Here is a 12,691-nt window from a genome sequence, read left to right on the forward strand (position 1 = left end):
ACCTTGGATAATTGCATGCATGTGGTACATAGATGTATATGCAGGCAAGACATTCATTCTCATACAATAAATCTTTAATAATCAGCATTCAAGCCAGGTGTGGTAGTGCATGCCTTTAATCCCAGAGGCAGAGGCAGATGGATCTCTTGAGTTTGAGGCCAACCTGATCTATAGAGCAAGTTCCAGACTGCCAGGGTTTCATAGAGAAATCTTGTCTTGAAAAAAATCAACCCCCCCCCAAAAATAGAAGAAAACTCAGCATTCAAAAATAGTAAATGCTAAATATACCCCTCCTATTTTTGAAAGTCATGATAATACTATAGCATAGTCATATTTACACTCCTCCATTCCATGTAAATCTTTCCTAAAGTTACTAAAATGAGGCTGTTTTTTTAATCACTGTCGTGTTTAACAGGTTTTCATTAATGAATCATGTAGAATTATCTTGACATTCTGAATTTTTAAGTTACTTCTCTTTTTCCTCTGTAGGTGAATGGTACTGATGCAGATTATGAATATGAGGAAATCACACTTGAAAGGGTAAAAACTATTATCTTAATCTGTTGTTTGAACTTTTAAATATATTGTTCAGTCATAGAATACAAGGGAGAAATGTCCTTCAAAACCAGAAAAATGAAATGTTTTTAAGACCACAGATCATAAAATTAGCTGTGGCATTTTCAAAATGTTTATTTTCTTTAATATCCTTTCAATTTTGGTAGATTTACAGGAAAGGCATAAGGATAGTACAGAGAATTCCAGTTACTTTACACTCAGCTTCCACTATCGTTAACATCTGCCTTTGTTACAATGTATTTGTTTTCACTAATGAGTCATTATATGTACGTACGTTATTATTAACTGAAATCTACACTTCTTATTCCTTGGTTTTTATGTTTGTTTGTTTATTTTTTTCCCAGGAAACTAGTTATCTCCTTTGGGTGCTCTAGACTATGGTAGTTTGTTGGGTTTTTCTTTTTAATAGTCTCTAAGAAAGTAGCTCGCTGTGTGGGCAGTGGCATACCTGTGTTCCCAGCACTTAAGAGGTGGTGGCAGGAGTTCAAGGCCAGCTTTACTGCAGAGCAGATGCAAAGCGGCTTGAGCTTTGAAACTTTGTCTCAAATATACCTAACACATACATACATTCTTATTTGTGAGGATGAGAGTATGTGTGGGCATACTCAGTGTATGCTGTGTTTAGAAAGGCTGCCCTGTCTGACTGCACTTCCAGGGAATTAAATGTTCTACACAAGTAACTCTCCAGAGTAACAATGTCTGCATTTTAAAAGCTGAAATCTTAGATTTACATTTGTTGTGTTTGAAGCCAGAATGGATGCCCTGGAAAATAAGTAAAACTGAAAAGGTCTTTGAATATGTAGTAGATCTTCATTGTCTGCTACTGAATTTCACACCACCCACTTAAGGTAGGCAGGTACCTCAGTAACATTCAAGTAAGCTCTGCATTAATCTATAACGTATATTTTAATGTAGCATTTTATGACATATCTTGGTGTTTGATTTATAATCTTCTCCATGCCTTTTAAATTTATCATATTTAGTTTAGGACAGTATATTTTTCACTGCTTGAAAAACTTGAATACTTAAATTTCTTGGCAGCTTTTCACAATCTTTTAGTAATGTTGACATCCTACTAATTCTTTAAGGAATATAAACTGAAAAAATTTAAATTATATTGGAATTTTAGGACAAGTAGTGGGAAATTAGTTAAGTTCTTAAATATGTAACAAGTCAGATATATCCATTTTCTTGAGTTGCTAGAAAGCTACAGGTAGGAAATTCTTGAGAAAATAAGCATTTTTATGTACCTTTTTTTAGGTCAAAGAAATATAATTTCTCTTTATAGACTTCTAATGGCAGTAGGACCCCCTTTTGTGTGCAAATAGTCCTCAGAAATTCAGTTTTCTTGTTTGTAAAATAAGCAAAAAGGTAAAGTGGTAGTTGGCAAAGTCTATTGCCATAAGAAAAGCTCACCAATGTTAAGTTCTCAGATTGGGCTTCAGTACTAAAAAGTGCCATGGTATTTGGGTACATTGGTTAGACATCTCAGAGAGTAATGTTACTTATCAGTGCCAGTTTGTTGGTTTTTAAATAAACAGCTGGCAAAGTGGTCAGAAGAAAAGCTACCACCTCCACCCACCCTTTTTCAAAAGGTGAAATGATGTTTGTCCTCAAAAGTAAAGCGGTACCCAAGCAGTAGCCAGGCATCCTGGCATCTGTGTTCCCAGCTCAGAAGGCCAAGGCAAGGATTGCACCACATTTGATGTTAATCTAGGCTATATAGAAAGACCTTTCTCAAATACATTAATTAATTAACTAGTTAGTTAATGAAGTGAAGAGATCACATGCTTTGTCTCTTGAAAGAGATTTGCCCTATCAAACATGAATGAGGTGCATTTTAAAAGAAAATTGTAGTGTCACTCCTCTGAGTAGAGAATAGTTCACAGACAATTACACGTACTTGTAAATAAAGAACTTCAAACCAGGCTTCTGAAGAACGTGGTACATTTTCTTCAACCTCACCTACTGAGCAATAATACCTCTGAAGAAGTTTTTCCTTCTATGAAGAGCATGTCTATTTAATGCAGACTCTTTCTCTTACCTGTGCATATTCCTTTTTGTGTTATAGTTCCTAGTTTAGTACAGTTTCTAGAGTCTAAATGCTTAGATCTCTGGAATTTTTCCCTCTGTCCTTAGGGAAATTCAGGGCTTGGTTTCAGCATTGCAGGAGGTACAGACAACCCACACATTGGAGATGACTCAAGTATTTTCATCACCAAAATTATCACAGGAGGAGCAGCTGCCCAGGACGGAAGATTGCGGTATGTCTTAAACTTAATGTTGTGATGTTACAAAAAACATGAACTAACACAAAGAAGAAACAACATAGAACTAAATGTAGGTAGATGCTCAAGCCCATTTAAATGACCAACTCTAAGGTAATCTTACTCATTGTATTGTTTCCTACTTCAGGAATTCAGTTTTATCTTAGGTATTATAATACTTTGAGCAATGCATTTTGATGGCTTAAATGTCTGTAGCCAATTTTATAGATGTCATGAGTTGTTCTTGGTGTTACCAGACAAAGTCACAAAATGATTTTATTTTCTGTTTAGGAAAACATGTATATAAACTTGCATAGTGTTCTGTTTTGGAAAATGTCTTTTGCAAAGCTGGTATTCCCTTCGACCATAAATTCTGGCATATTTCCAGTTTCTTTGGTTGGTCTATGTTTATATATAGTTACAGACTGACTGGCATGTTGGGAGTAAGGATTTTATAGTCTATGAGCTGTTAAATCAACATGTTATTTTAAGGTTCTGAGTACTTTAGCTCTCTTCTCACTGGTATGGCAGGTGGTATATTAGTGAATTAGACATAAAAATTGGGAATTTGACCATCCAAGCATGTGTAACATTTACTTCCTAATCTCATGTCACTCCCTGTTTGCTTGTGTAGCTTATGTAAAAATTATTGCGTTCTTTGTTGAACTGAAGAACACACCCAGAGTACTAGTCATTCCTTTGGTTGTGATAGGGAAACTTACCAGGACCAATTGTAATGTCTTAAATATGGTTTGTTCTCCTCTGCTGATTTAAAATGACCATCATTTTTCTTCTGATGGAGGGCCATGCACCAGAGCTAAGGTGAAAATATTGAGAATAGGAACAAAAAACAAAGAAATTTAGTTACCATGTCAAATTATGTTATTTACATAAGAGAACTTTGAAGTAAATGATAGGATCTTTAATTTCACATAAGTAATGTTTAATACTACATCTCGAATTTGAAGAAATTAAAATTGATACTATCTTCTTCAGACCTTCAACTACCTTGACCGGCTGTGAGTTTCTTTGAGCTCCAGTTTTCTCTTCTTCTTTGTTTTGCTGTTGTTTGGGGTTTTTTGTTATGTGTTGTTTTGGTTTTTTGAGACAGGGGTTTCTCTGTGTAGCTTTGGAGCCTGTCCTGGAACTCACTCTGTAGACCAGGCTGGCCTCGAACTCAGAGATCTGCCTGCCTCTGCCTCCCAAGAGCTAGACTTAAAGGAGTGCACCACCACACCCGGCCATTTCTCTTATTTTTAAATACAGCTCTGTCACTCATTAATGACCTTGAGAGCACTATATTAAAATTCATCATGTTTCATGGGTAAAAATTTTATTTATATATATATATATATATAAAAATAACTGGTACAAATAGTTTTAAGGATTAAAATACTAAGGAAGTGCCTAGCATGTGGTCAGTGCCAAGTGTTTGCTATTTTTATCAAATATCTTTGTACATAAGAAGTATACAAATAATATTTTTAAATAATATGTTTTCATTTTTTTTTTCCCTCCCTTTGCTGGCTCTTGCGAAATTTATACATTGAAATTTAACATGTAGCTTCTTCGTGTATAGTTTCTGGAATAAATAATTATTTTGTTAAAATGAAGATAAAAATCGATGAAATAGAACATTGGTACTTACTGTTCTAATATTTTATGTCTTCTCAGAGTAAATGACTGCATCCTGAGGGTAAATGAAGCGGATGTTGGAGATGTAACCCATAGCAAAGCAGTCGAGGCACTGAAAGAAGCTGGATCTATTGTGCGATTGTACGTGAAAAGGCGGAAGCCAGCATCAGAGAAAATCATGGAAATAAAACTCATTAAAGGTCCTAAAGGTACATTGTCAATCAGAGTAAGACAGTGTGAAGAAACACGAGTTAAACATTCTTTTATGTTGAAGGTTGTCATACTTTTAGTCTTGTACAGAATTTCAGTAGGTTCATAGCGTTTTAGAATGGCCGCACCCCTCCCAAGGTTTGAAAAGGTCATGTGTTCATGTCCATGTACTGTTTGTTGTGTGTGTATAAACTTAGGAGTAAGTTCTTTGTGATGGTGTGTGTGTGTAGTGTTCATGTGCGTGCCCATGTGCACACCCACAAGGAGATAATGGCTGTCTTCTATGTCACTCTCCACCTAACCTCTTTAGAGAGGCTCTCTTGCTGTTTAATAGCCTGCCCTTAATAGCTTTAAAAAGTAGGGAACAGAATCTCTACTTAACTTTAAATTGTTTACTTATATTTATTTATGTGATGGGCAAGGAGGGGCTTGCCCTGGTGTGTGCATATGGCAATCAGGACAGTTTGCAGGAGTTAGCTCTCTTTTTCCTTCCTGTGGATCCCTAAGGTCAAAGGTCGGCTTAGTGTCAGTCTCAGTGGCAGGCACCTTTGCCAGTTGGTCCATTTCACCAGCCCTCCACTTAATGTATACATAGATTTGTTTGTATCTATTTTCCGTGTCATTTGTTAAACTCTCATTATTAAAAGAAATATTTGTTTCTTGAAGTTGTGTGTAATGTTTATATTAACTTTTGATTATCTTCACAGTAAATGTAGAGTGTAGATCAGATTAAAGGAAGATAGTTTGGGGCTGGAGAGATGGCTTAGCACTGGCTGCTCTTCCAGAGGTCCTGAGTTCAATTCCCACCAACCACATGGTGGCTCACAACCTTCTGTAATGAGATCTGGTACCCTCTTCTAGTGTGCAGGCAGAACACTGTATACATAATAAGTAAATAAATCTTTATTCTAAAAAATAGATAGTATGATGTGTATCGTGGCGGTTACCTCTGTTGAGGACTGGTAATGTGAGTTCTGAATTCTGAAGACATTTATGGGATTGAGGATAAGTAGAAATAGTAATTCTAGTACTTGGCTTCCTAGAGGAAGTAGGATTCCAACAAATGAAAACTGGAGAATTTGGTATTGAAGACAGGATTTTGGAACTGCAAAAAATGGTTATTTTAAGTTGTCAATTCAAGACTATTTGGGAGGGAAAAGTGTCCACATTTGTAAAGCCTGGTGTTCTACTTAGTACAAAGGAAAAATATTTCCTCTTACTTAATCTTGTGAAAATATTCAAGTGTTAGTAAACAGTGTAATGACAGTAGAAACAAAAGTAGAACATAATTTTATGTTTCTGTTGATTCTGAAGTCAACTTTCAGAAAGACTTTTAAGAAACTCAGGGTTGGGGATTTAGCTCAGTAGTAGAGTGCAAGCCTAGCAAGTGCAAGGCCCTGGGTTCGATCCTCAGCTCAAAAAAAAAAGAAATTCAAAGAAAAAGGAATATTTGTAACTATTAGAATCCCTGCATTTATAACCTAAGGTTTTAAAAAAACGATTTAGATTTACCTTATCTGTATGAGTGTTTTGCCTGCTTAAATGTTAGTGACTGGTGGTCACAGGCCAGAAGAAGGTGCTGGGTCCCTATAACTGGAGTTACAGGTGCTTGGGAGCTATTGTGTGGGTGTGCTGGGAACCAAACTCTGGTCCTCTGTAAGCACTGCTGGTGCTCTTCACCACCGACTGCCTCTCCAGTCTCTACACTTAAGATTTGAAAAGCACATAACTAAAGAAATCATTTTCTGTGTGATGGAATGATCACTTCTGATTGTCATCCTTTTTCCCCTGGGCTTTAATTCACCTTATTGATGTGACTCTAAACAAGTGCATTCCAATCAGGTCTTGGGTTCAGCATTGCTGGAGGTGTTGGAAATCAGCATATTCCTGGCGATAACAGCATCTATGTAACCAAAATAATTGAAGGAGGTGCAGCACACAAGGATGGCAAGCTTCAGATTGGAGATAAGCTCCTAGCAGTGAGTATTAGTACTGTTGGAAAAGTCATTCCCCTGTCTACACTTTGCTGTCAAAACTGATGTTTCCTTACTGAACCCGTGTGAGAGCTATCTGAGGACTCTAGCCTGCAGTGGTTCTTGGACGGTCACCTCTCCTGTGAGCCGCACTCTCGCTTCGAGTCTTCCTCCCTCTCCGTCCCCCACTTCCTCTCTCCCACCTCTCCCTCCTAGTTGAAGAGTTCCTGTCCTGGAATGCAGACTTGTTCAACAGTCTTAAGTTTACAGTGCAGTGTTACCGTGGTCGTGCGTGACCCTCTTTCTTATTGTAACTCGTCCATTTATAACACAGTGAAAATCAGTGAAGTCGTTACTCATCCCCAGAACTAGAACACCAATAATTTTGTGTCTCTTTTTTTCCTTTTTTCTAGTTACAAATTGTTTGAACAGGGTCTGGAGAGATGGCTCAGTGGTTGAGAATGTTTATTGCTCTTTCAGAGGGTCCAGATTTAGTTCCCAGCACCCCCACGGTGGCTCTAGTTACACAGATCTGATGCCACCTTCTCACCTCCATGAACACCAGGCATGCACATGTGTACAACACACATACATGAATACAAAACACATAAAATAATAAGATGTTTAGTCACATACATATGTCTAAATATTTACCATATTATTTGGAAACTTTCTTGAGGGTGTTGGACTATATGTAGTTTTCTCATCCTTTTTTTCAGTCAGTATGGTGATACTGTGATGTATCCATATCATTTCCTAGAGCTAAAATCCTTTCATACAAATTTAACTGTGAGTCTATCATAGTTTATCCAGTATTTATCAACAACTGCCTTCATCCTCATGTTCTCTAGGAAAATGAAACTTGAAGAAAAGTTAAGGTCCTATGAAGTCCAGAAAGGGAGGAGAGAGCTAGACATGTATCTTAGTTAGGGTTTCTAATTGCTGCAGTGAAACACCATGAGGGGCGGTTTATTTGGCTTACACTAGCATCACCAAAGGAAGTCAGGACAGGAACTCAAACAGGTCAGGAATCTGGAGGCAGGAGCTTATGGCTGTGGGCAGGTGCTGCTTACTGGCTTGCTTCCCATGGCTTGCTCAGCCTACCTTCTTATAGAACTCAGGACCACCAACCAGCCCAGGGGCAGCACCACCCAACCGAGGGCTGGGTCCTCCCCCATCAATTACTGATTAAGAAAATACCTTACAGCTGGATCTTACAAAGGCATTTTCTCAGTTGAGTTTCCTCCCTCCTTTCAGGTGACTCTAGCAGTGTCAAGTTGACACAGAACCAGCCAGCACAACATGTCAGACATATTAACATTTTCATTAGCCATGCCCAGTCCCAATCAAAATAGACCGAGAGAATGCTAATGGTTAGGAGACGGAATGAGGGCAAAAATAGCCAGGGCACTGTCCTGATGATCAAGCCTAGTGATGTGAGGACCCAGATAAATTTGTGAAGCCATAAAATGGGTGTAGTAGAGTGATACTCATGTCATTTCCACTTGGAGTGTTATGAATAATTATGGTAGGAAGAATTGCTGTGTACTTGATTATGAAGTTTCATTGACTACTAAGCATGGGTTTTATTGGCTCATTGGGTATGATAGTAACATTACTAAGCCACAAAGCCTACCACCCTACTGTTTTCTAGACATTTGTAACTTTTTCAACATTAGCACTTGGCGGTGGGCAAAGGGAAGGAGCTGGATTCTCTGCTCTGACTTCTTACCCTGTAGCAGAATTGCCAGTCTTTCCCTAAGCAGTAGTACAAGCAGGAGTTCACCACAAGTACACACTTGCCAATATAAACAGCCTTGCAGGTCCGCTCCATTTTTCTCATTGACAATTTCCTTGTATCATAGAATGTTTGGCATTTTTCTTTCCACACATCTTTGTTTTCCTTAAATCACTTTCTCATATCCCGTATCTTTTGAATAAGTATTTTTAACTAAAAATCAGAAAGCATATGGAAATGTCTTCAAATATTATCTCTTGGTATTTTCTTGTAGGTGAATAGTGTATGTTTAGAAGAAGTTACTCATGAAGAAGCAGTAACTGCCTTAAAGAATACATCTGATTTTGTTTATTTGAAAGTGGCAAAACCAACAAGTGTGTATATAAATGATGGCTATGCACCACCACCCGACATCACTAACTGTAAGTGTGTTAGCTTAAGGCTGCCTAAACTTGTCTTCATAAATATGCCTTTCATAATGTTACCAGTATACTGTAGTAAAAAAAAAAGAGTAGGCATCATAAAAATACTATATATTCTTAAGGAGATGGGAGACAGGAGGACCGGGATTGTAACAATAATTTAAGGCCAATTCGTGCTACGGGACTGTCTCAAAAGGAAAGAAAAAATGGCTACGAGGTGGCTCAACAGTTAAGAGAGCATACTACTGTTACAGAGGCTCCAAGTTTGGTTCCCAGTACCCTCTTAGGTGGTCCACAACCACCTGTAACTCTAGCTCCAGGGATCTAGTACCCTCTTCTGTCCTCCTCAGGCCCCTGCACATGTGTCCGCAAACACATATGCACATAATTAAAATAAAATCTTTTTTAAGAACATAAACATTTTAAGAGAAAGTTGTTTTTTAAGATTTATTTATTTATTTATTATGTATACAGTGTTCTGCCTACACATATCCCTGCAGGCCAGGAGAGGGCACCAGATGTCATTACAGATGGTTGTGAGCCACCATGTGGTTGGTGGGAATTGAACTCAAGACCTCTGGAAGAGCAGCCAGCGCTTTTACCCTCTGAGCCATCTCTCCAGCCCTGTATGTTAATTTTTTGTAAGCCAACATTGTACCTGAATTTAAAATACTGGTTCTACGGGAAAAGAAGTCATGGTTCGGAGTGATTTGAAACAGGATGGTTAAAAAGTATGTGGACTACAACAGTAAGTCCAAGAGAAAGTTATTTAAGAATCTGTTAAGTCATAATCTTCATAGTAAAATTAGTTTTATAGTTACTAAAGGTATTTTGCAAATAATGCAGATTTATGTTATGTGCTTTAAGCATAGAAATAAACAAGTAGTTTATTCTGTGTTCAGGCAAATTAATTCTGATGCTCCCGGTTGGTTCATTGACTATGAATTGTTTTCTTAATGATGTTCAGCCTTTCTAATCGACAGATGTATACTTCTTTTGGACAAAGAAAACACCTTGGTACTTATTTGTAATTCTTTGTATGTCCTTGATCTTGTGTATAAACTTCACATAGGAACTCTGTTATGTGTTTATATACAACTTAAAGTACAATCTGGCTTGTTGTTTCAGGCATCAGTCACATTTTGAATATCGTTTCTTTAGGACAGTCGTGTACATTTGGGACAGCTCTTCTACAAATTGATAATTGATGTCCTAATTTTGATCAAACATGTATTGCAAATAGCTAGGTTACTACATAGAAAAATATTAAACAGAAAAGTATTTTTATGAAATTAGCCCTTTTGTGATATATTGTGACATGGTATTTTTAAGTGGAAGAGGTAATCCTGGAGAAGAATAAGTCATGATGACTGTTGTTGGTTCTGTAAGTTTGCTGGGATGCTTAGCTGTTTCTTTTTGTTCTCGTTTCCTGTCTGTTAATGAACTCAGAGAACATGATGAGAAAATTGTAGTTCACCTTGGGTAGCGCAGTTTGGTATTTTATTACCATTCCCTATCTCAGGCAATTGCAATCATGAATTTTGGATATACTTATAAATTATATTTATTATGTAAAAACATGAATAATTTATTTTGTGGGTTTTTTTTAAGCATTTCCATTTATTTTTCATAAGTAGTTTTTAACCTTCCTAAGCCCTTGTCAGACCTTGCATTCAACTTACTGCCCATTCCCTGTATTATTATCATCTCCCTTACAGATCTGGCTTTATTCGTTGAATACTTACATGATCTTCTTGCAGCATTTATTCACATTGCCGTTCTTAGAGATGACAGAAAGTTGCACTAACTCATGTAAACCCTGGTTTTCTGGTGTCTTGATTTCTTGCTTTCTCTTCTGCCCTCCACTTCAGCTTGAGTATGTAAGTCCTCCTGGTAGTTCAGATCTTTTCAGTAATTGTCAGTGCCTTCATCATCTTTAACAACTTTAAAGCATTCACAGCCATCAGTTCAGTCACTTCTCTTACCAGTTCCACCTCATTTGACCTTGAGTGATTTAACTTCATTTCTTTGCCTCCTTATAGCTCTGTTTTCCTAATGGGTTTTTTGTTTGTTTGTTTGTTTGTTTTGTTTTCCTTTCTTTCTTTTTGTTTTTTTGTTTTGTTTTGTTTTTTTGTTTTCGAGACAGGGTTTCTCTGTGTAGTTTTGCACCTTTTTTAGAACTCGCTTTGGAGACCAGGCTGGCCTTGAACTCACAGAGATCCGCCTGCCTCTGCCTCCTGAGTGCTGGGATTAAAGGCGTGCGCCACCACAGCTGGCTTTTTGTTTTTCAGGACAGGGTTTCTCCGTGTAGTTTTGTGTTGTCTTGGTTCTGGCTCTGTAGCCCAGGCTGGCCTCCACCGCCTGGCTCCTGCTGGGTTGTTAAGCATGGCTTTACTGTTTGTTGGTGATGCTCACATCTTTACACCTCCAGTCCTTGATAGACTCTTCTTTCCAATGGCATTTCAACCAACTGTGGTCTTCAGTCCTGATCCCTCAGCGCAGAAGATAGCTGGAGATTTGAAAGTACAGCGGTAAGGAAGTTCTCTTCTGGGAGATTGAGGAGTGAGTGTGGAATAAAAGAGGTGAGGGAAGAGCTACCGGTGAGAGAAGGACTGGGAAAAAGTACCAGGCAAGACCCCTCAAGAGGGAAGAGACGCCATTAAACTGTCTTGTGTCTCTGTGTGTGTATTTGTTACTTTGTTATATGTAGATATTTTAGATCTACTCCTTCTTCTTAAATTTCTCTTTGTACTCTTGTAACTTGCTGCTTTTGCTTACCTTAAAGGTGTGTGGGATCTGTGTGGTCATATCAGTTTGGTGATTTGTTTTCTTGCTGTTGAGTGCTCTGTAGCATTCTGTTATATGAACATACAGCACATTTTCTGTTTTACGGCTGGGTCATTTTCAGTTTTGATTTAGAAGGATATGGCTGTCATGGCTGGTTTTGCACATCTCTTTTTTTCTCACCGTCATTGTTTGTTTCAGACAGAATTGTGCTGTATAACCCAGACTGGCCTCAGACTCATGCTTCTCTGCCACAGCCTCCTTGGTTCTGATTTGTGTATGTGCCACCGTGCCCAGTTTACATATTTTTCTTGAACATATACACCCCATTTCTCTTAAGAGTGACATGGCTGTGCTATAGAGCTCCCAGTGAACTTAGGGTGGTGTGGCCATGGACAAATTAGCAAAGTATATGAAACACTTTATAGCCTGGGTTTTTGCATCTTCAACTTTTGGAATCATTACTCTTTATTACTTATACATGATAATGGATATGTATTGAGTTATGCATTAATCATTTTCATACTGATCTTCACTTACTATTTTTCCTGGTGACCAGAAAAGGCAAAATTTTACATTATATAAAGAGAAACCAGAGTATTTTCTAGGTAATTAATGAGTAATAATCGCCTTCATGTGATTGTTGCTTTGACTGATATCTTTTATGCCATCCAATTAAGCTCTACATGTTTATGCGTGAGTGCTTGCATATGTGCATGTAGGTGTACATATGAGTCTACTAGTCAGTGTCAGGTGTCTCCTCTCACTTTCTGCCCTGCCTTTTGAGGGTCTCTCACTGAATCTGGAACTCAAGGATTCATCTAAGCAGCAGGCCAGTGAGCTCTAGGTATTCACTTCTCTCCTGTCCTTCCTGCCCCTCCAGCTCTGGTTGCAGACCCTGTGTGGTGGGATCTGAACTCAGTTCCTCATCTTGCACAGCAGCAGTGTATTGACTGAGCATCTCCCCAGCCCTGACATTTTTACTGATTTGAAGAAGGCTTGTGATTTCAAGAAATTGCAGCTATCTTCACCTAGTTTGTTTTTGTTTGTTTGTTTTCCTTTTTCTTTTTTGGTTTTTCAAGACAG

The 12,691-nt window shown here is 38.0% G+C and overlaps 1 protein-coding gene across 23 annotated transcripts in view; it reads left to right on the forward strand.

Moving 5' to 3' along the window:
• The window catches only part of Dlg1 (discs large MAGUK scaffold protein 1), a 206,747-nt gene that overhangs the window by 126,360 nt on the left and 67,696 nt on the right, over window positions 1-12,691 (forward strand). For all 23 annotated transcript variants that reach the window (XM_036203736.1, XM_036203743.1, XM_036203745.1 and 20 more), the window contains 5 exons: window positions 490-540; window positions 2,716-2,840; window positions 4,518-4,687; window positions 6,531-6,667; window positions 8,674-8,821. In XM_036203736.1, coding sequence (XP_036059629.1) covers window positions 490-540; window positions 2,716-2,840; window positions 4,518-4,687; window positions 6,531-6,667; window positions 8,674-8,821 — 631 coding nt within the window. The remainder of the gene's footprint in view (window positions 1-489; window positions 541-2,715; window positions 2,841-4,517; window positions 4,688-6,530; window positions 6,668-8,673; window positions 8,822-12,691) is intronic.

This window comes from Onychomys torridus, chromosome 12 (genome assembly GCF_903995425.1).
Source record: "Onychomys torridus chromosome 12, mOncTor1.1, whole genome shotgun sequence".
Lineage (NCBI taxonomy): Eukaryota > Metazoa > Chordata > Mammalia > Rodentia > Cricetidae > Onychomys > Onychomys torridus.